Below are 24,658 nucleotides of genomic sequence, written 5' to 3'. Positions count from 1 at the left end.
CCCAGGGTCCTGGGATCGAACTCCGCATCGGGCTCCCTGCTCGGCGGGAAGCCTGCTTTCTCCCTCTCCCACTCCCCCTGCTTGTGTTCCTTCTCTCACTGTGTTTCTCTCTCTGTCAAATAAATAAATAAAATCTTTAAAAAAAAAAGATAAACATCTATTAACAGAGGTCTAGTTGTATAAATTATCATATACACATAAAACAGTACTGTTCATCAGTAAGAGAGACAGAAAAATCTCTATGTAACTATATGGAGTGAGATTCAGGATATAATGTTATGGGGAAAAATGAAGATGGTTTTTTACTACTTAGTTTTATAAAATATGAAAATGAATGAATATATATACAGTCAAGTCCCATTATTCATTATAGTTATGTTCTATATAAGGTTGCTGCAAACAGAATTAGTGAATGCTGAAACATTGCTCTTAGGGGAAATATATAAATATATATACTTATACATATACAGATACATAAGACACATACACACAATACATATGTATTACAGGTATTATAATCTTATATTGCAACTTCGTGAATTTTACAACTTGTACAACTTTTATAACAATCTTAAAATCAACTTATCCTAGGAGATTCTACTTTCTTTATTTTACAAAAGAGAAAATGAAGTTCAGAAGCATTAAGTGACTTACCTGAGGTCACTACACTAACAGGTGCCAGAGTTAGATTCAAACTATAACAGAGTGGCCCCAGAGCTGGAGTTTCTTATACTATACTGCCCCTGCTGTCTCCATCCTCTTGAAAGCTGTAACAAGAGGAAGAGCATCCCCTCAGTTCAACCTCACATGGAAATGTGTGCATGAGGCAACTCAAATGTTTCACTGTTCTGTGCATGTCTTATGACTGCAAAAGCACCACATTGATCAGGGGGTTATGTCAATTTTAGCAATTAAGTGAATTTGCAGATATGGAATCTGTGAATAATGAAGACCAACTGTATGCATGTGTGTGTGTGTATCTGAAAAATAAAAAGCAAATAATGGAAGAATAAACCATCAAAATATTACCTATAAAGAGTGCTGTTAGTTATCTACTTAAATGTAGCAACCTATCCCAAAACTAAGTGACTTAAAACAACACACATTTATTGTCTCTTTGTGTCAGGAATCTGGACATGGATTATCTGGGTCCTCTGCTTCATGGTCTCCCACAAATCTATAATCAAGGTATTGGCCTAGGCTGGGGTCTCATCTGAAGGTTTAAATGAGGAAAGATCCACTTCCAAGCTCAATTACATGACTGTTGGCAGAATTCACTGTCTCAAGGATTGTTAAATGAAGGGTATTCACATCCTTGCTGGCGGTTGAATGGAAGCTACCCATAGTACCTTGCCATGCAGGACTCTCCAACTTGTGACTTATATATTTATTGAGGCAGGAGAAAGAATCTGTAAGCAAGATGGAAGTCACAGTCTTTTATAACCTAATCACAGAAGTAACACTCACTCTATGTTGCCATATTCTATTGGTTCAATGCTACTTACTCATATGGAGGGTATTACAAAGGCCATGAATACCAGGAGGTGGGAATCATTGCCCATTGTAGACCCTTGCTACCACAGGGAAGAAGAAAATAAGATAGAGAGGACAGAGATAGTACATAATCTTCTTTGAATGTACATGTTCTGTTAATTTGACTTTAGAACCTCAAAATACTTATAACATTATGAAACAAAATTAAATTTTATAAAACAATCCCATATTTCTACTTCTGGCCAAAGTGAAATAACAAGGATTGGATTACACTTTTGCCTGAAACAATGGAAAACCCAGACAAATGCATTAAACAATGGTTTTCAAGACATTGGACATCAGGCATTTAAGGACAGTGATCCTTAAAGATGGGAAACAAATGAGGTAACTCCTTTTGATTGCTCAGTTTGCTGCCTTGAGAACATTTCCAGGACACAACACAGGGAAAGGGAGCACAGGCAAAGTCCAGCAGACTCCCAGAGTGAGGAGAAAGAACCAAGGAAGCTAGGATCACAGAGCAGAGGACCAAAGAGGAGAAAGCTGTACCAAAAAGAGAACTCCAGAGTCTTGCAGAGGATCTACTTCAAGTACTCATCAGAATATTGCTCAGTGTATGTATATAAGGAAGCTATCAAAGTTTGGGAAAATAAACACATGAAATGAAGGAGGAAACAGTAACTGGATCTCACAAAAAGCCAAGATCAATACCTGTTTCTACCAGCCAGACTGGGAAACTTTGCTATTCATGGGGCATTGGGAAGAGTAGTCAAAAGGTTCTGCCTCAATACTGAAAGTAGTTAGCTCTACACTAAAATCTTGCTCTAGTGCCACCTAACAAATCATACTTAAAAGGATCAAACTATTTCCAAGTAACAACTGAACTGCAGAGGAAAGGTTTACAAAAAATTGGAATACAAAAGTAGCACCCAACAAGGTAAAATTCACAATGTCTTGCATCAAATCAATAATTATCAGACACGTAGGGACGCCTGGATGGCTCAGCTGGTTAAGAGTCTGCCTTCGGCTCAGGTCATGATCCCAGGGATTGAGTCCCACATGGGGCTCCCTGCTCAGTGGGGAGCCTGCTTTACCCTCTGCCTGCTGCTCCCCCTGCCTGTGCTTTCTCTGTATCTCTCTCTCTGACAAATAAATAAATAAAAGCTTAAAAAAATAATTATTGGACATGTATAGAAACTGGAAAATGATACTCATAAGAAGAAGAAAAATCAAAGAAAAAGAAAAGAAATCAGATTTGAAAAAGATATTGGAAATTGCAGACCTGGATGTTAACAAGTTATTATAAATCTTGCAGTTATTAAAAGGATAGTACTAAAATATTATGAACAACTTTAGCCTCATAACTCTGAGAAGGTAGATGAAATGGGCCATTTTCTCAAACACCAAAACTCAACCAAGATGAAATAGATAATCTGCATAGTCCAAATTAAAATCTACTCTTAATTAAAGATCTTGCAAAAAGAAAAGACAGTTTCATTGGAGAATTCATCTAAATTTAAAGAAATAACATCGATTTTATTAATCTCTTCCAGAAAACAGAGGAGGGAATACATGCCAAATCATTTTATCAGGAAATTATTACCAAAACCATACCAAGAGAGAAAACTATAGACCAATGTGCCTCATGAACTTAGACACAAAAATCCTTAACAAAATATTAGCAAACGAAATCCAACAATCTATTAAAAGAATTATACACTATGACAAAGTGGAATGTATTCCAGGTATGCAAAGCTGGCTCAAATTTGGAAATTAACCAATCGATGTAACCCATCTATCAACAAGATACAAAGAAAAAGTATGTGATTATATCCACCAACACAGAAAAATCATTTGACAAAAATCCAACACCATTCATGATAAACACTCAGCAAACTAGTAATAGAGGGAATTTCTTCAACTTGATAAAGAGCATATACAAAAAAGAACAAAAAACCCATAGCAAACAAATATTTAATGGTGAAATATTATACATTTCCCTCCTTAGATCAGGAACAAGGCAATAGTGTTTGCTCTCACTACTCTAACTCAACATAGTATTGGAAATTCTACCCATTAAAATAACACAAGAAGACAAAATTCAAACTGTAGAGATCAGAAAGGAAAGAAAGAAAACTGACATGAATGATGTCAGTCCTTTATAGAAAATCCAAAGGAATTTACCAAAATTAAGCCTAAAACTTAATAAGTAAGTTCAGCAGGGGCACCTGAGTGGCTCAGTCGGTTAAGTGTCTGCCTTCAGCTCAGGTCATGATCTCAAGGTCCTGGGATCGAGCCCCTTATCAGTCTCCCTGCTCGGTGGGGATTCTGCTTCTCCCTCTCTGTCTGCCCTCCCCACTCCTGCTCTTGCTATCTCTATGTCTCAAATAAATAAATAAAAGTCTTTTTTAAAAATGAGTTCAGCAAAGTCACAGGATACAAGAACATCAGTACATAAAAATCAATCACATTTCTATAGGCTAACAATAAGCATATGGAAATAAAAACATAATATCATTTCAATTGGTACAAAGAGATCAAAATACTTGGGCTTACACTTAAAGGATCTTTAGGAAGAAAATTACAAAATGTTGTTGAAAGAAATCAAATAAATGGAGAGATACATCATATCCATTGAGTTTAAGATTCATAAACTGTAAAGAAGTTATTTCTCCTCCAAACTGATCTATAGGTTTAATGTAATTTCTATTAAAATCACAGCAAGTTGTTGTTGTTTGTAAACTTAGACAAGGTTATTCTAAAATTTGAATGGAAAAGAACAAGCCATAGAATACTAAAAAATCTTAACAATAAAGAATAAAGTTGAAGGAATCATTCCCACAACTTCTGTTCATCATTGTACTGGAAGTTCTAATCAGTGCAATAAAGCAAAAAGAAATAAAAGATGCCCAGTGTGGAAAGGAAAATATAAAACAATCTTTATTTATAGATACATGGTCTTCTATATAGAAAATCGGATGTATTCTACTACCACCTGTAACAAAACGGCTACTATTAGAACTAATCAGTAAGTTTAGAAAGGTTGTAGTATACTAGATCAATAACAGTTGTATTTCCATATACCTATCAACAAATTATCAGACTAAAATTTAAAACATCTACAGAATTTCTTTTAAATGTGAAAGGCTTGGGGGTAGGTCTGACAAAAATTGTGAAACATCTATACATTGAAAACTACTAAACATTGCAAATAGAAATGAAAGAAGACTTAAATAAAAGGACTATGTCCTGTTCATGTGTCAGAAACCTCATTATTGTAAACCTCAAATTGATTTATAGATTCAGTGCAATCAATTTAAATTGCAGCAAGCTTTTGAGAGGAAATTTACAAGATGATTCTTAAAATTCATATGGAAATGAAAAGGTCTAAGAATAGCCAAAAACCTTTGCAAAAAAAAAAACTGTTTTAAGTCTAATACTACCTGACCTCAAGATTTATTATATACACAGCCACAATAATCAAGACAGTGTGGTGCTGGTGTAAAGATAGAAAAATGGATAAATGCAACAAAATGGATCAGAAATAGATCCAACTGATATAATGACAAATTTTCAACAAAGGTATTTCAGTGAGGGGAAAAATAGTGTTTTCAACAAATAACTGGATATCTATATTTTAAAACGAAGCCTTAATCCATTATTCATACCATATACAAAAAGTTAACTCAAAATGGACCATAACCCTAAATATAAAATCTAAAATTATAAAACTCCTAGAAGAAAATGTAGGAGAAAACCTTTGGGATTTAGGATTAGGCAAAGATTTCTTAGGTAAGGACAATAAAAGCATGAACCACAAAAGAATAAATGATAAGTTGAAAGTCTGGTCTTCAAAAGACACCATGAAAAGAATGGAAAGACAAGCCACAGACTAGGGGAAAATATTTTCACATCATGTATCTGATAAATAACCAGTAGCTAGAATGTATAAAGAGTTCTAACAACCAAATCTTAAATACTGAGCAAAAGATTTAAACAGACACTTTACTAAAGATATACTAATGGCAAAAAAGAACATAGAAAGATGCCCAACATCAGTAGTCATTAGGGAAATTGCTAATTAATACCACAGTGAGATACCACTTACACACCTACTAAAATGGCCAAAATCTAAAAACTAGTATTACCAAATGTTGGCAAGGATGTAGAGAAATGAACTTTTACACAGAGCTGGTAGAAATGCAAAATGGCGTATAACTTTGGAAAATGGGTAATTTCCTTTAAACATAAACCTATATGATCCAGCCATTTCATGCCTAATATTTATCCAAGAGAATAAGTATTAGGCATGTGTGCATACAACACACAATATCCAAGACATGTGTGCATAGTTATTCAGGAATGCTCATAGCAGCTTTATTTGTAACAAAAACTGGAAGTAACTCAAATATCCATCATAGGCAAATGGATAAACTATCCATACAATGGGATACTAATTAGCAAGAAAAATGAATGACCTCTTGATACACAACAAATTGGATTAAATTCAAAACAGTATGTGGAAAGAAACCAGTAAAAACAAGAATTTACATGTTATTATTCCATTATATCAAATTGTAGGACATGCAAAAGAATATATATAGTGGCCGAAAGCAGATCAGTGGTTGTCTGGGGAGAGGGTGGAGAGCTGGTGAAAGACTAACTACCAAGGGGTAAGAAGCAGCTTTTAGGGATGGACATGTTCCTTGTCTTGATTACGGTGATAGTTTCACTGATATATACATAAGCCAAAAGTTACCAAATTATATACTTTAAATATGTGCAGTTTATTGTGTCTATTATATCTCAATAAATTTGCTTTAAAAAAAAAAACTTCACCATGCTTAAAATGCCCTACATGTATCTGCTCCTTTTTTTGACAATATAAACACCTCTTCCCCTAATCCATTCCACTTCAGTCTGTTCTTCCCCAGCTTTCACCTCAAGGCTTTTGAGAACACTCTTCTTACTAGTATATAAACTTATCACTACTCTCTCCAACTGCCATAGCAAATAAGATTTAGATTATCTTCCCAAAACAAAAATACCTTTCTCTTCTGGTCTTTCTTAATCCCAGCTTACCCACACCATATAAACTTCCTAATCTATGAAATTTTGGAATATTATTCCACACAGATTAAGTCAGTAAAACTGTTCATTCACCCTATCATTTGGTCCTTCAACTAATATTTAGTGAACATTATGTACTATGCATTCTTCTAGAACTTGAGCCATATCATTATAATAATGCAGCTAAATATTTCTGCCCCAATTGTGCTTAAATGCTACCAAAGTGGACTGAGAGTAAATAAACAAAATAAATTATAACATGAAAAAAGTGCCATTAAAAAAGTGAAATAAAGCAAGGTGATAAGTCGTAGCACTTGGGGGGAGTTTTTGTTACATATGGAAACCTGCTAGTCTTAGAGAAGTCTGATCTAATCAGTTATTTAAGAACACAGAATCATAATACACTGCAATTCTACAGTGATAAAATTACATAATGATAGTTATGAGTGCCTGCTCAAGGCTACCAGAAGAAAGAAAATAATAAAGATTGGAGCAGATAGAAAAAACATAGATAATAAAAACCAATGAAACCAAGAAATTGTTCTTCAAAAACTTTAACAAAATTGACAAACTTTCAGCTAGACTGACTTAGGAAAAAAGAGAAAAGATTCATAGAAAATCAGAAATAAAAAAGATAAAAAGATAAAAAATTGATCTTACAGAAATAAAAAAGATTATGAGTGTGCTATGAACAATTGTACACCAACAAACTGGATAATCTAAATGAAATGGACAAATCCTTACAAACCCAAAACTTACCATTGCTGAATGATAAAGAAGTAGAAAATCTGAATTAACCTAAAACTAGTAAGGAGATTGAATTAGTAATCAAAAACCTCCAAACAGATAATCCTGACTACATCTGCTGCTGGCACTGTCTCCTCCACATCAGAGGTCAAAGAGAGATGCACATCATATCTCACTCCTCCTAGAGATGAAGAATTTGAATCCCAAAGAAAAGGAAGATCTAGAAAATTAGAACAGTCTAGAAGATCAATGCAGGGGGTGACACTGAAGAGGCTGAAAAACAGTAAGAAGTTGCTCTACCAGAACCAGAGAATAAGAATGAAGAAAAACAGGATAAAGAGAATCAAGAAGAAAAGGAGTCAGAAAGGTCTAGAGAAGATGAATATAAACAAAAGTACTTCAGAACATATGAGCTTTATGCGTTACAGACTAGAATCAACTTCAAGTTCAACCATCCTGTCCTCTTCATGGTCTACCATGAACAGTTCACTCTATGCTTCAAGTCAACTAAACAGGCCAAATAGTCCTGTAGGTGTAATTTCTGTTTACTCCAGAGTTAACAAAGGAAAATTGAAAGAGAGGGAGAAAGAAAAAAAGGAAAAAGAAGATAAACCATAACCTAAATCAATCACAGAATGATGGCAAAAAGGAGAAATAAGATCTATGGAAGTTTCATATCGGAAATAAGACAGCAATGAAAATGTACAAGAGGAACAATCATAGAGAAGAGGGATCCAAATAAGAATAAAACTGAGATTCCATTTCTAGATAAGAAGCCCATCCCGCATCAGCTAGGTGATCAGTATGATGCCTCCTGGAATGCTCTGGAGCATAGTTTCTTAAAAGAAAGAAAACCTTACAGTAGCAGGCTAAAAAAGGATTGATTCCAGACTATAAGAACCCTTACGAACAAATTCTAGCTGAAAAGAAAAAGCTTAAAATAGCTACATGAGGCAAATATGGAACTGACAGATTTTAAATCGTAGTTGGAAAAGGCCACCCAGAGTTAAGAAAGATTTGCTGTGAGGTCACTATTAGAAATGGAAAAGAAGGAACAAAGAGCTTTAGAAAGAATGAAGACCTGAAGTAGAAGTAGAGCTCAAATGCTACCAGACCTAAAAGCAGACAAATAAAAGTTAAAGGATGAAAATAGGGCATTGGTCAGTACTGAGCACACTTTCCAAATTAAAAAGAGAAGCAGCAAGTAATGGAACCACACATATTAGCAACCCAGCAGCCCATAATCGAGTCACTTGAAACCGGGGAAGAATCCTTGGAGACTATCATTTTCAGATATCCTGCCAAATGCCCACTTACCTAGGTTGTTTCATTTTTTTATTTTCTTGTATTGAGACCATTGTTCCATATTAATGCAGCTGCTGAGAGGTTTGTTTTAATGACTGAGAAAACTTGGTTTACAAGTCTAGGATATAAAGAAAGTGCTCAAGGCCAGATCTTCCTCAGATATTTAACCAATAAGGCTTAATTTTACATAAACACTTTCATGTCAATAAAAACTTTGAGCTCTCACAGAGGACAAGTATTCAACATTTTTGATGAGCCACAGTTTTGAGTTTTTCAATATATATATTTTTTTACTTTATATGTTTGGTTTTGTATTTTTTCCTTTCTAACTCTCCATGTGCCAGACTCTTCCATGTTTTCAGCTTTTTCATTTATAGAAAATGACACATGCTCTTCTGAGATCATTGTTATGTATTAATTAGGCTAATGTTGTGTTGTCTCTCACCTAAATTTCTTGGTGGAATATTTGCTTTCACTATGCAATATGCATTTATTTCCTGTGTAAAGCTTTAAAGTCAATTGAGATTAGACTCCTTTAAGCCCTATTTTCTGCCTTCATTGGTCAGTTTGTTTTTTATTATTGTAGTATAAGATATTAGATGCTGTAATCTTCACATTTTAGTAGGTCCTGAGTGATGCTGTATATATAGACAAGTGTCTTGTTTTGATCTTTAGACTACCACGTCATGCTTGACTATTTTCTTATTTCACATATCTGTTAATGCAAAGTAGGCTACTCCATAATTGTGTAAAAAACAAAATATGCTAGCATGAATAAAGGCTTTAAAAGGCATACAACAGGTGGAGCCCTATCCTTACAATATTTTTCTACTTTATTTTTTTAAAAGATTTTATTTATTTATTTGAGAGTGAGAGAGAGAGAGAGAGAGAGAGAGCATGAGTGGGGTAGGAAGGGCCAAGGAAGAGGGAGAAGCAGACTCCCCTGCTGAGCAGGGAGCCTGATGCAGGGCTCCATCCCAGGACCCTGAGCTGAAGGCAGACACTTAACCGACTGAGCCACCCAGGTGCCCTCATTTTTCTACTTTAAAGTGCTTTTACTTTTCTTTTCATTTTTTATTTCTTAGTGTTCGACCCCGATTAAGGTTGCATAAGGTAACTCTTTACACATCACATACCTAAATTTATCTGACTACTGTGTAAAACCCTGTGCTAGCCAAAGTAATGCTATGACAGCATTTGCAGACTTAACCTGTTATTGTTAAATGCATGTCATTGCCATGTAAAGAGACATTAATTTTGATACTGCCAACATCTTCCGACTACTTTATACATTTCAGTGGCCTTTTCTTTTTAAAAAAAGAGCAAAACCTGGGTTACTTGTATGGTTCAGTTGGTTAAGTGTCCCTCTCGATTTCGGCTCAGGTCATGATCTCAGGGTTGTGGGATGGAGCCCCGCACTGGGCTACATGCTCAGCAAGGAGACTGCTTGAGATGCTTTCTCTCTCCCTCTGCCCCTCCCCCACTTGCACTCTAAATAAATAAATAAATAAATGAATGAATAAATAAATAAAAATTTTTTAAGAGGAAAACCAAGTTCATAATGAAGATAGTTTTTTATTTGGAAAAATAGCTTTTCTATTCTCATTAAGCCATGGGAAAAAAATATCTAACAAATAACTGTCTCCTTAACCACTAAACAGTTTAGCCATTTGAATAAACCATACACTGTAAAGTTTATAGTGGCCAACTGTATTACTGATTGTACATATTAAATGTGTGTGTGTTCCTTCATTTTATTTTAAAGATTTTATTTATTCATTTAGAGAGAGAGCGAGCGTGAGTGGGGGAAGGGGGAGAGGGAGAGAAAGAATCCCAAGCAGACTCCATGCTGAGCATGGAGCCCAATGCGGGGCTTGATCCCATGACCCTGAGATCACAGCCTAAGCCAAAATCAAGAGTTGGATGCTTAGCTTACTGAGCCACCCAAGCACCCTTCATTTTATTTTTTTAAGAATTTTTTTATTGAAGTATAGTAGATATACGTTACATTAGTTTCAGGGGTACAACATAGTGATTTGACAATTCTATATATTATACTGTGCTCACCACAGTAAGTGTAGTTAACCATATGTCACCATGTTATTACAATATTACTGACTATATCCCTTATGCTGTACTTTTCATCCTTGTGACTTACTTTATAACTGGAAATTTGTACCTCTTAATCTCCTTCATCTATTTCACCCTTCCTCCTAACCCCCTCACTCTGGCAACCACCAGTTTGTTCTCTGTATTTATGATTCTGCTTCTATTTTGCTTAATCTGTTTTTTAGATTCCACATATAGGTGAAATCATATGGTATTTGTCATTCTCTGACTTATTTCACTTAGCATAATATTCTCTAGGTCCATCCATACTGTAACAAATGGCAAGATCTCACGTTTTTATGGCTGAATAATATTCCATTCCATATATAAATATATTTGTAACATCTTTATCCATTCATTTATCAATAGACACTTAGGTTGCTTCCATAGCTTGATTATTATAAATAATGCTGCAATAAAGATAAGGGTGCATGTATCTTTTTGAGTTAGTGTTTTTCTTTGAGTACCCCGTAATAGAATTATGACATCACATGGTATTGCTAATTTTTTGAGGAACCTCCATACGGTTTTCCACAGTGATTGTATCGATTTACATTCTCACCAACAGTGCATGAGGGTTCCCTTTTCTCCACATCCTCATCAACACTTATAATTTATCTTTTATTTACTGTCTTTTTAACACTAGCCATTCTGACTGGTGTGAGGTGATCTCTCATTGTGGTTTTGATTTGCATTTCCCTGATGATTAGTGATGGTGAACATCTTTTCATGTGTCTGTTGGCCATCTGGATGTCTTATTTGGAAAAATGTCTATTCAGGTCCTCTGCCCATTTTAATCATGTATTATTATTTTTGGTGTTAAGTTGTAGAAGTTCTTTATATATTTTGGATATTAACCCCTTATCAGATATATTGTTTGCAAGTATCCTCTTCTATGTAGTGTGTTTCCTTTTTGCTTTGCTGATGGGTTTCCTTTCCTGTGCAAATGTTTTATTTTGCTGTAGTCCTCATAGTTTATTTTTATTATTTCCTTTGCCTGAGGAGATAGATCTAGGAAAATGTTGCTAAGGCTGATGTCCAAGAGACTATTGCCTATGTTTTCTTTGAGAAGTTTTATGGTTTAAGGTCTCATATTTAAGTCTTTAACCCACTTAGAGTGTATTTTTGTGTATAGTTTAAGAGAGGGGTCCTGTTTCATTCTTCTGCATATTGTTGCCCAGGTTTCCCAACACCATTTATTGAAGACTGTCTTTTCCCCATTGTATATTCCTGGCTCCTTTATCAAAGGTTAATTGACCATATAAGCCTGAGTTTGTTTCTGTGTGCCCCTTTAACAGGTCATTGTGTTCTATTGCCCATTTTAGATTATTTTGAAACCGGAGTATTATTAAGTCAGTAGTTTAAGTGCCCCCTTTCTCAGTTAGTTTTAAGAAGACATATGGTATTCTATTAAACCAGCTCAGAGTCTTGGTTTTTAAAGATACAAAGATAGTTGTGGGGAGTTTACTTTTTATTATACTTAAACTGTATGAATAGTTCATCTGAATATAGAGTATTTCCGGGTCTTATGTGGATGTAACATATACAAATAATTGAATAATTAAATGCATGTTTCTAGTATTTCAGCATTTTCTATTTAGATTATGTATTCTTTGTATACCTAAAACTGAACAGCTACCATGCTATATTGATTCTACTGATAGTACAGAGCAGACCCAGTTTCTGCATGAAAATAGTTGCAAAAACTATTTTGGAAATAAAATGTATTTTGACACATACAAATAAAACTAAAACAAATAAAATAACTCCCATCAAATAAAATCAGGACCTGATGCCTCACTAATGAACTCTACCAAATATTTAAAGGAAAATAAACACACTCTTCTGCAAAATCTTCTAAAAAAACTGAAGAGGAAGGTATACTTCCAAACTAATTCTCGGAGCATTTTTCTGCTATCAGAGCCAGACTAAGATACCACAGAGAAAAAAACTACAGACCAATATTCCTGATGAGTATGAATATAAAAATTTTCAATAAAATAACAGCAAACAGAATTCAACACACATTAAAAGGATTATGCACCATGAACAAGTGGGATTTATTCCTGGAATGCAAGGATGGTTCAACATATGAAAATCAATGTAATATGGTATATGAATAGAATGAATGAAAACCACAGGATCACCTCAACTGGTTCAGAAAAAGCACTTGACAAAATTCAACACACTTTCATGATTAAATAAAACATTCAAAAAGTACAAATCGAAAGAAAATAAGGGCCATACATAAAAAGCCCAGAGTTAACATACTCAACGGTAAAATAATGAAACTTTATCTCTAAGATCAGAAACAAGACAAGAATGCCTGCTTTTGCCACTTATATTCAACATAGCACTGAAAGTCATAGCCAAAGCCATTAGGCAAGAAAAAGACACAAAAGTCATCCAAAACAGAAAAGAAAAATTAGCTGTTCTCAGATGATATCTTATATACAGAAACTCTAAAGATTCTACAAAACAAAAGATCTGATAAATGAATTCAGTAAGGCCGCAGGATACAAAATCAACACACTAAAATCTGCTTCGTTCCTATACACTAACATGGAAGAATCTAATACAGAAATTAATAATTCCAATTATTAATAAAATACACAGGAATAAACTTAACAAAGGAGACAAGACTTGTACACTGGAAAATTACAAACACAGCTGAAAGAAACAAAACACACAAATTGAAAGAAACCGCATATTCAGATTGGAAAACTTAATACATTTAAGATGTAAACATCACCCAATGTGATCTACAGACACAACAAAATTTTTATCAAAATCCCACCCAATGGCATTTTTTTAATTTTTTGCAGAAATAGAAAAATCCATCCTAAAATTCATATGTAATCTCAAGGGACTCTGAATAAACATACCAAGTATGTTTTCTGACCACAATGGTATGAAACTAGAAAATAACAAAGAAAACTGGAAACTCACAAATATGTGGAAATTTAACACATACCTGAACCAAGATATTTTACAAATATCTTGAAGCAAATGAAAATGGAAACACAATTTACTAAAACCTACTGGATGTAGCAAAAGCAGTTCTAAGCAGGCAGTTTATAGTGATAAATACCTACATTAAGAAGCAAAGATCTCAAACAACCAACTTTACACCTCAAAGACATAGAAAAAGAAGAAAAGATTAAGCCAAAAATTAGCAGAAGAAAGGAAATAATGGAGTCAGAGCAGAAACAAATGAAATAGAGAGCAGAGAAACAATAGAAAAGATCAACAAAACTAAAAGCTGGTTTTCTGAAAAGCAAAATTAACACACCATTAGTCACACTAAGAAAAAAGGAGAGAAGACTCAAGTACAATTAGAAATGAAAGAGGAGACAACTGATAACACAGAAATACTACAGAGCATAATGTCACTTAGAACAATTATGCCAACAAATTGCATAACCAAGAAGTAAATTCCTAGAAACATACAACATATGAGACTGAACCATTCATAAAAAATCTTAACAGACCAATAATGAGTAAGAGACTGAATCAGTAATCAAAAACATCTCAACAAAGAAAAGCCCAGGATCAGATAGTTTCACTGGTGAATTCCACCAAATATTTAAAGAATTAACAACAATCCTACTTAAACTCGTCAAAAAAACTGAAGAAGGGAACATTCCCAAACTCATTTTACAAGGCCAGCATTACTCTGACACGAAAGCCAGATAAGGGCACTACAAGAAAAGCCCAACATTTTTGATGAATATAAATGCAAAATTCTCAACAAAATATAAGCACACAGAATTCAACAGCACATTTAAAGGGTCATACACCATGATCATGTGATTTATACCTGGGATGCAAGGATGTTTTAACATATACAAATTGATAGAGGTAATCACCACATTAACAGAATAAAGGATAAAAAAATCATCTCAACATTTTGCAGAAAAATTATTTGTCAAAAATTCAACATCCTTTCATGATAAAAATTCTCAATAAATGAGTCACAGAAAGAATGTTCTTCCACATAATGAAGGCAACATATGGCATGTTCAGAGCTAACATCATAATCAGTGGTGAAGAAAGCTTTTCCTCTAATATCAGGAACAATGCAAGGATGTCCATTCTTGCCACTTCTATTCAACATAGTACTGGAAATACACGTTTTCTAGACATGATGTATTTTTCATGCCACTGTAACTGATACCTTTAAATTTTCATTTTATATCTATTGCATAAACTTTATTTTTAAAAACTTTATATACAGAAACATTGCTACTTTCTATTTCTAATAATTAACCTATACATTTTCATCTTCTATGCATATAATTTTATCAATAAATAATGTTTTATTGCTTTCTAATCAATTACACCAATTTTTTCTTGCCTGATTTTCCTGACTAGGTCTTTCAATGCAATGTTGAATAAAACTGGTGAGAATGGGCATTATCTTTTTTCCAGACTTTAGAGGGATAATTTTCTATACACCAATAAGTATTAAATTTTGCTATATTTTATGGTAATATATAGTACATATTATGTCATGATCAGATCAGTGAGGTTTCCTGGAAGGTAAAAAGGCAAAATGGAAGGCCCATGAGAAGATAAGAACTCTTGAGTCTTTATTTTCCTTACATATTTCTGTAAGTGTTATTATATTATCATTTCCTTCTCACATTTCTGTATGTTCCTGAGATCCTGATTTTCCCATGCTTCCATAAGGGCCAGGTAGGCGTTGGTGGTATAGTGGTTAGCATAGCTGCCTTCCATAAGGGCCAGGTAGGGCCAATTTCCATCAAGACCTCTCAAAGCAGATCACTCCATGGTACATGCCTGAAGGTTTTATTTCCCGGATCCAAATGGCCAATTATAGCCAGTATCAATAACCGTTTACAATGACACAAAGAATTTTCTCACACACATTTGCATATCTTTATGAGGTACGCTATGTCCTCTGCAGAGGTTCCCATACAGAGTCTTACTTCTCAGAGTAAACACTGGGGCCCTGCAGAGAAATGGTCAGCTAAGCAGGACATATGAAGGAATCAAGTAGGAACTTTCTGGCAGAAACCATATTTAGCCACACAGGTCACTATATCCCTGCTACATATGACTTCTCCCCATCAAGATGCTTTCCTAAAGATTCTTACAGAGAAGAGTTGGGCCCACAACGAAGAATACAGAAACATTTTAGAGATAGCAGGTGGGATTCATACCTGCCCATGTAGGCTATCCCAGGCATGTCTTCCACATTCCCTATGGATTTTCCTCTGAGGGCCACTCAATTCTCAGGAAAAAGAACTGGTGCTTTTGGGAAAGGGTAAAACAGGATCTGTGATGGTATCATACACGGTCTTTATGTGCAAGCACCACAACGTACATGTATTTGCAAAATAAAAAGTGAGGTCTCCATAACGTATGAATTAGGCCACCAGACACAAGGCAGTGTTAATGGAAAAAAGATAGAAAAGGAATTCAGGAGAATCAGAAACACAGTGTCTGGAATGCAAATCAAGTTTAAAGGTGTACATCTGGGTATTAGCAACCTCCTTCAAAAGAACAGAAAGGGAAGATAAAGGGGATAAATATGAGCTAAAAACATGTCTCTGCCAGAATTTTATATATAGATCAGGGAACAGATACTGTGGATGAAAAAAGGCTACACAATCGGTGAGTTACACAAGTTACACAATCGGTGAGTACTGGAATAAGCATTAAAACCCATGGCCATCTATGTCTTTTCATCACACCAAGTTCCTAAAGGGGAGGAGTAAAAGAAAGAAAATAGCAAGAAGTGTCAATTCCAAGATCCTGGGTCCATCCACTGACACAGATCAACTTATATTCTTGAAATAAAACAAAGATACCCCATTTATTGGACCTCATCAACCCATCTTTCCATCTATCTACAAGAATAATTTTACAGATACCCTTAGGAGTAACAATCAAATCCTTCCCCCAGGCACCGTTCTAGGTCATGGCATCTTTTGACTCAAGCTTTCTTCATGTCCTCTACAGGGAATTACTGCACAGCTATAATTATGCTAAGTTAACAATAACAATATTATCACATGTCCAATTCTTTCTATGTAACATAATCATAAATACATAACTTCAAAATAAACTATATATATGTAACTTGATATATTAATTATTCAGTTCACAATCTCAAAAGTTTTACATGCCATAGTGAAAATGCCCATTATTTATGTAACTGAGATGTCTGTATTATCTGATAAAAAAATTACATACATTAGGAAGTTTATTTCACTTGTAAAATTTTATCAGTAAAGATGCCCCCAAACTCATTGAAATTCATGGGTTTTGTGTTACTTATTAAGGCTTGAGCAGATACTGAAGACTTTTCTGTGCTTAGTCCATTCTTATGATTTTACCACTGCATGAATTCTCCGGTGTACAGTGAGTTGTGACTTTTGAATGAATGCTTTCCCACATACAGTACATTGGTAGGGTTTCTCCCCAGTATGAATTCTCCGATGTACAACAAGGTCTGACTTCTGGGAAAAGGCCTTTCCACATTCAGCACATATGTAAGGTTTCTCTCCTGTATGAATGCGCTGATGCCCTGGGAGGTGGGACTTCTGAGAGAAGGCTTTCCCACATTCACTGCATACATAAGGTTTTTCTCCTGTGTGAATTCTCTGATGTCCAATGAGATGTGACTGCTGACAGAAGGCTTTTCCGCATTCACTGCATTTATAGGGTTTCTCTCCAGTATGCGTTCTCTGATGTATGATGAGCTGTGACTTCCGGGAGAAGGTCTTCCCACATTCAGTACATTCATAAGGTTTCTCCCCAGTATGAATTATCTGATGTATAATGAGTTCTGACTTCCTGCTGAAGGCTTCTTCGCACTGAGCACATTTGTATGGTTTCTCCCCAGTGTGAATTCTTTTATGGATAATGAGGTGGGACTTCTCACAGAAGGCTTTCCCACATACAGTACATTCATATGGCTTCTCTCCAGTATGAGCTCTATGATGTATAATCAGCTGTGACTTCTGGGAGAAGGCCTTCCCACACTGATTACATTCATAAGGTTTCTCTCCAGTGTGAATTCTCTGATGTATAATGAGGGGTGATTTCTGGGAGAAGGCTTTTCCACAGTCATTACATTCATACGGTTTTTCCCCAGAATGTACTCTCTGATGTATAATGAGGGACGATTTCTGAGAGAAAGCTTTTCCACATTCAGAACATTCATAAGGTTTTTCCCCAGTGTGAGTTCTCTGATGTACAATGAGATGTGACTTCTCACTGAAGGCTTTCCCACATGCACCACAATCATATGGTTTCTTTCCAGTATGAATTCTTTGATGTATTATGAGTTGTGACTTTTTTAGAAAAGATTTTCCACATTCAATGCACAAACAGGTCTTCTCTCCACTTTCAACATTCACATATTGAATAAGAGATTGTTTATTGCTGATAATCTTTCCACACTGACTATCTTCACAGTGTTTCACTCCATTATGAATTTCTTCATGCTTAGAATAGGAAGAAATAAGTGTATTCCCACATCTAAAATGCTCACCAGTGTTTCTTTTTGCATAACCCCTGTAACAACTGAATAAGTTTATATTCGGTTCCAAGCTCTTTTCAAATGAGTCACGTGTATACCGTCCTTGTCCTGAAGCATCTAGGTCTGTGTAGTCATGAAACATTTTTCCTAATGCCTTATATGAATAGCCTGATTCTTCAACAACTGTTTTGTTTTTGATGGCCATGACTTGCCTGAGAAGTCTGTCTTCATTTTCCTGATCTCTCTCCAGCTGGTCATCATCCTGCCATACCTTAAAAATGGAGTACAATGAATGATCTCTTGTTACACCTTCCAATATCTCCTTATGGAAGGAAACACCTTCAAGTATGTCCAATTGAGGATTTTCAAGTCTAGTCTCCCTCTCTGAAAGAATAAAAAAAAATCAAACAGGTAAAAAGATTTAGTAGAGGACAAAAGAGGTTAAAAACAAATGGATGATACATGATGGTCCAGGAGACAGAGAATTGGGAGGGCAACGGGCCATTTGAAACGTGTAAATTTATCACATGAGTACCTAAAGATGGACTTTACTTCCAACAGTGGTGGCATGAGGTAGTTGAAGAATTCTCCTCCCCAAAAAACAAGTACAAAAATAAAATGATTAAAAAGCAAAAACTAATTTAGGGCACTGAAAAACTACCAATGGGAGGTAATAAGCTGAAAAATGCTTACTCACCCAAAACTTCTACTTCATTAGGTAAGAATGGGGAGCTTGTGGCATTCTTTCCTAAGGTTTTCCCATCTCCCACCCCTAGTTATGGGCATTAAAACACTAATCCACAGGATACAACTTAATGCTGTTAGTAAAGCAGCTAAAAACTTAATGGGAATTTGGAAGCAAAAGAGTCATAGAAAGGTTGAGATGATAAACTCTCCCTATACTCCCACCTCACCACTAAAATATTTGTGCAAAGATATCCTAGAGAGCCTAGCAGTGATTGAAAGTTTGGGGAGTCTTGCAAATTTGCTATACTTTTAAAGTGTTCTGACACATACACGACTCAGGCAGCAAAGAGTGAAAGCCACACTGGCTTCTGATGTCTACTACAACCTCTGTCCAAATCACTAGCTCACCTCTACTTTATCCAGGTGAAGGGGAGTCTCTTAGAGAGCCAGACTTAAACAAACAAACAAAAACCAGAGACATCAGCAATGACACTCTATGGGAGAGATAGATGTCACAGTATAAGCCCAAGCAAATTAAATGCCTCTAAGACAGAAAAGAAACGCTTGGAAGATCAGAAGAATCCAGACTACAACATATCATCTATAATGTAGAATTTTCAACCAAAAATTACTAGACATATAAAGAAACAGAAAACTGTGACCTAAACTAAGGAATAAAATCAGTTAATAGAAAGTAGCTCTACGTGGGTACAAATGCTGTATTTTGTAAACAAAGATTCCCAAAGAAGCTATTATAAACATATTAACTCAAAGGAAAAGACTGCTAGGCAATGAGTGCATAAATATGTAATTTTAAAAGAGAAAAAAGTATATAAAGGAACTAGTTTGACTATATGGAGACAGAAAGAGGAAATCTTGAGTATTAGAACTTTTTTGTATCATGATTGTGGTAGTAGTTAACTTACTCTATGCTTAACATTAATTTTGTGTAAGTAAGGGGCGCCTGGGTGGCTCAGTTGGTTAAGCGACTGCCTTCGGCTCAGGTCATGATCCTGGAGTCCCGGGATCGATTCCTGCATCGGGCTCCCTGCTCAGCAGGGAGTCTGCTTCTCCCTCTGACCCTCCTCCCTCTCATGCTGTCTCTCATTCTCTCTCTCGCAAATAAATAAAATCTTAAAAAAAAAAAACAACATTAATTTTGTGTAAGTTAAAACATAAATGAACCAAATGGAAAGTCTAAGGCTAAAATTAAAATTTCACCAGATGGGCTTATTAGATTTGAGAAAGCAGAAAGCAAGATCAGAATCAGTAAATTTGAGATATCACTAAAAATTAACTAACCCAAAGAACAAAAAGAAAAAAGGATTATAAAAAAATAAACAAAAATTCAGAGATCTGTGGTGTAATAATAGGCATTCCATCCAGTACATGTGTAACTGGAGTGGTAGAAACAGGGGAGAGAAAAAGGCAAAAAAAAGAAAAAAGAAAAAAGAAAAGAAAAATGTCTTTAAAATCACCCTATTTGGTGAGAAATGTTAATTTACATATCCAAGAAACTCCATAAAGTACAGGCAGGATACCTGGATAACTAGCCACATCAAAATCAAACTGCTGAGAAATGGAGAGAAAAAACTTAAAAGCAGTAAGAAAAAAAAATGACACATCATGCATAGGAGAAGCATAGTACTGCCAGCTGAGTTTCAACACAAAAACGCTGAGGCCAGGAAACACTGGAATGACATATTCAAAATACTAAAAGAAAGCAACCTGTCAACCAAGAATTCTATATCCAGTGAAACTCCTTTAAACATGGCAAAATAAAAGCATTTGCGGATAAACAAAAATATTTGCTAGCAGAACTGATTTACAAAATATACAAAAGAAAATCTCTCTGTCTGACAAAATAGTACCAGAAGATAACTTAAATCCAAAGGACACTAACAATTTTTTTAAGTGTGTAGGTAAATATAAGGAATTTAAAGATGTCTGCCTTTTCTCTTTTTCTTTTCTGTAAAAAGCTTTTTAAAGCACAAATAAAGAAGAAAAGATGACGGAGGAGTAGGGGACCCTATTTCAACTGGTCCGGAATTGAGCTGGATATCTACTAGACCACTCTGAGCACCCATGAAATCAGCCTGAGATGTAAGAAGATCTGGATCTCTACAAATAGAATATTGCAGGAGGTTGGTTTTGAGGGACCAAGTGGGGAGCCGTGATTCCACGGGCAGATACTGGAGGATAAATGGCAGTGGGAGGGAGCCTGTCCGTGGGGATCCTACACCACCGGTGAGCAACAGCCTCGCGCACTGGGGACGGGGCACAGACTTGCAGACTGGTAGTGGCGGGGAAAGGACTTTAGGGCAGCCCCCAGGGCGGAAACCTGGAGCGGCAGGGTCACATGCGTGCGAACTGGGAGCAGCTGGCAGTTTTAGAAGCACAAAGGGCAGAGACGTGCCCCAACCTGGAGGCAGGACTGGGAGCACAGAGGAGGGGCGCACAACCCAGGACGCTGCAGTTTATAGCAGCACGGACAGAAACGGAGACAGTGTGGCCTGGAGAGCTCACTGAAGAACAGACTGCGATCTCTCTGCTCTGAGGCAGAGGGCTGGAAATGGTCTCTTCTGCTCTGACTCTCAGAAGAGATGCGGAAAGCTGCCAGGGAAAGCCACCAGAGAACAAAAGCCCCCCAAAAATGATTCCCACTGAGCCCAACCCTGGCCACAGAGGGGCAGGGCAACTCTGCCCTAACAGGGTTGCCTGACTAACAGCATGGCAGGACCCTCCCCCAGAAGACAGGATGGGAAAACAAGAGGCCAGCAACCCTAAGGTACCTATAAAACAGGTGCATCTTGCTTAGGTTGTGGTCAATAATTTGGACTCTATACATTCCCTCAACCACCCATCAACAGAATGACAAGGAGGAGGAACCCCCAAAATAGAAAATATGTAGAAGTCATAGAAAATATGACTTATGCCACAGATTTACAAATGGATGCAGATATAACCAAGATGTCTGAGATGGAATTCAGGCTAGCAATTGTGAAGACAATAGCTACAACGGAGAATTCAATTAATGACAACATAGAGTCTCTAAGGGCAGAAATGAAAGCTGAATTGGCAGAACTTAAAAATGCTATCAATGAGATCCAATCCAATCTAGATAATCTAACAGCTAGAGTAAGTGAGGCAGAAGAATGAATAAGCGACCTGGAAGACAATTTAACAGATAATAAGGGAAAAGAGGAGGCCAGGGAAAAACAACTCAGAATCCCTGAAAATAGAATCAGAGAAATAAGTGACACCATGCATGAAGTGTTCCAATGTCAGAATAATTGGAATTCCGGAGGGAGTGGAGAGAGAGAGAGGACTAGAAGATGTATTTGAGCAAATCGTAGCTGAGAACTTCCCTAATCTGGGGAATGAAAGAAACATTCGCGTCCTAGAGGCAGAGAGGACCCGTCCCAAGATCAGGAAAACAGGCCAACACCCTGGCATGTAATAGTAAAACTCGCAAATCTTAGAACCAAGGAAACCATCTTAAGGGCAGTTAGGGGGAAGAGATTCCTTACATACAGAGGGAGGAACATCATATAATGTCAGACCTATCCACGGAGACCTGGCAAGCCAGAAAGGCCTGGCAAGACATATTCAGGGTACTAAACGAGAAGAACATGCAGCCAAGAATACTTTATCTGGCAAGGCTGTCATTTAGAATGGATGGAGAGATGCAGAGCTTCCAAGACTGGCAGAAACTGAAAGAATATGTGACCACTAAGCCGGCCCTGCAAGAAATATTAAGCGGGGTTCTATAAAAGGAGAAGGACCCCAAGAGTGATATACAACAGAAATTTACAGGGACAATCTAAAAACAATGTCTTCACAGGCAACATGATGACAATTCATTCATATCTTTCAATAATCACTCTCAACGTGAACGGCCTAAATGCTCCCATAAAACGGCACAGGGTTGCAGACTGGATAAAAAGACAGGACCCATCCATATGCTGTCTACAAGAGACTCATTTTGAACCTAAAGATACATCCAGACTGAAAGTGAAGGGATGGAGATCCATCTTCCATGCCAGCGGACCTCAAAAGAAAGCTGGGGTAGCAGTCCTTATATCAGACAAATTAGATTTTAAACTAAAGTCTGTAGTTAGAGACACAGAAGGACACTATATCATTCTTAAAGGGTCTATCCAACAAGAAGATCTAACAATTGTAAATATCTATGCCCCCAACATGGGAGCAGCCATCTACATAAGCCAACTGTTAACCAAAATAAAGAGTCATATTGATAACAATATGTTAATTGTAGGAGACCTCAATACTCCACTCTCAGCAATGGACAGATCATCTAAGCAGAAAATCAACAAGGAAACAAGAGCTTTGAATGATACACTGGACCAGATGGACCTCATAGATATATACAGAACATTCCACCCTAAAACAACAGAATACTCATTCTTCTCGAGCACACATGGAACTTTCTCCAGAATAGACCACATACTGGGGTCACAAATCAGGTCTCAACCGATTCCAAAAGATTGAGATTATTTCCCGCATATTCTCAGACCACAATGTTTTAAAACTGGAACTCAATCATAAGAAAAAATTTGGCAGAAATTCAAACACTTGGAAGCTAAAGACCACCCTGCTCAAGAATGTTTGGGTCAACCAGGAAATCAAAGAAGAACTTAAACAATTCATGGAAATCAATGAGAACAAAAACACATTGGTCCAAAACCTATGGGATACTGCAAAGGCGGTCCTAAGGGGGAAATACAGAGCCATCCAAGCCTCACTCAAAAAAAATAGAAAAATCCCAAATTCACCAACTAACTCTACACCTTAAAGAACTAGAGAAAAAGCAACAAACGATGCCTAAGCCATGCATTAGAAGAGAAATAATTAAGATTAGACCAGAGATCAATGAATTAGAAACCAGAAACACAGTAGATCAGATCAACGAAACTAGAAGTTGGTTCTCTGAAAGAATTAATAAGATCGATAAACCACTGACCAGCTATCCAAAAGAAAAGAGAAAGGACCCAAATTAATTAAATTATGAATGAAAAGGGAGAGATCACGACTAACACCAAGGAAATAGAAACAATTATTAGAAATTATTGGGGCGCCTGGGTGGCTCAGTTGGTTAAGCAACTGCCTTCGGCTCAGGTCATGATCCTGGAGTCCCTGGATCGAGTCCCGCGTCCGGCTCCCTGCTCGGCAGGGAGTCTGCTTCTCCCTCTGACCCTCCCGACCCTCCCCCCTCTCATGTGCTCTCTCTCAAATAAATAAATAAAAAATCTTTGGAAAAAAAAAAAAGAAATTATTATCAACAACTATATGCCAAAAAACTGAGCAATCTGGATGAAATGGATGCCTTCCTGGAAACCTATAAGCTGCCAAGGCTGAAACAGGAAGAAATTGACAACCTGAATAGGCCAATAACCAGTAACAAGACTGAAGCAGTGATCAAAAACCTCCCAAAAAACAAGAGTCCAGGGCCTGATGAATTCCCTGGGGAATTCTACCAAACATTCAAAGAAGAAGTAATACCTATGCTCCTGAAGCTGTTTCAAAAAATAGAAACAGAAGGAAAACTTCCAAACTCATTCTATGAGGCCAGCATTACCCTAATCTCCAAATCAGGCAAAGACCCCATCAAAAAGGAGAATTTCAGACCGATATCCCTGATGAATATGGATTCCAAAATCCTCAACAAAATCCTAGCTAATAGGATCCAACAATACATTAAAAGGATCATCCACC

At 36.4% G+C, this 24,658-nt stretch overlaps 1 protein-coding gene and 1 pseudogene across 16 annotated transcripts in view; one reads left to right on the top strand and one right to left on the bottom strand.

Moving 5' to 3' along the window:
- The first annotated feature begins 5,698 nt into the window (after window positions 1-5,698).
- On the top strand, window positions 5,699-8,516 carry LOC123835531 (protein phosphatase 1 regulatory subunit 12A-like; annotated as a pseudogene).
- Window positions 8,517-12,749: 4,233 nt separating this feature from the next.
- The window catches only part of LOC123863227 (zinc finger protein 300-like), a 38,537-nt gene continuing 26,628 nt past the window's right edge, over window positions 12,750-24,658 (bottom strand). For all 16 annotated transcript variants that reach the window (XM_064596643.1, XM_064596649.1, XM_064596642.1 and 13 more), the window contains one exon: window positions 12,750-18,619. In XM_064596643.1, the coding sequence (XP_064452713.1) occupies window positions 17,076-18,619 (1,544 nt within the window). In that variant the 3' untranslated portion in view covers window positions 12,750-17,075. The remainder of the gene's footprint in view (window positions 18,620-24,658) is intronic.

Source organism: Mirounga angustirostris, unplaced genomic scaffold (genome assembly GCF_029215605.1).
Source record: "Mirounga angustirostris isolate CCGP_5_RB_7025 unplaced genomic scaffold, mMirAng1.0.hap1 SCAF_7, whole genome shotgun sequence".
Lineage (NCBI taxonomy): Eukaryota > Metazoa > Chordata > Mammalia > Carnivora > Phocidae > Mirounga > Mirounga angustirostris.
This window is presented reverse-complemented; position numbering and strand designations above follow the sequence as displayed.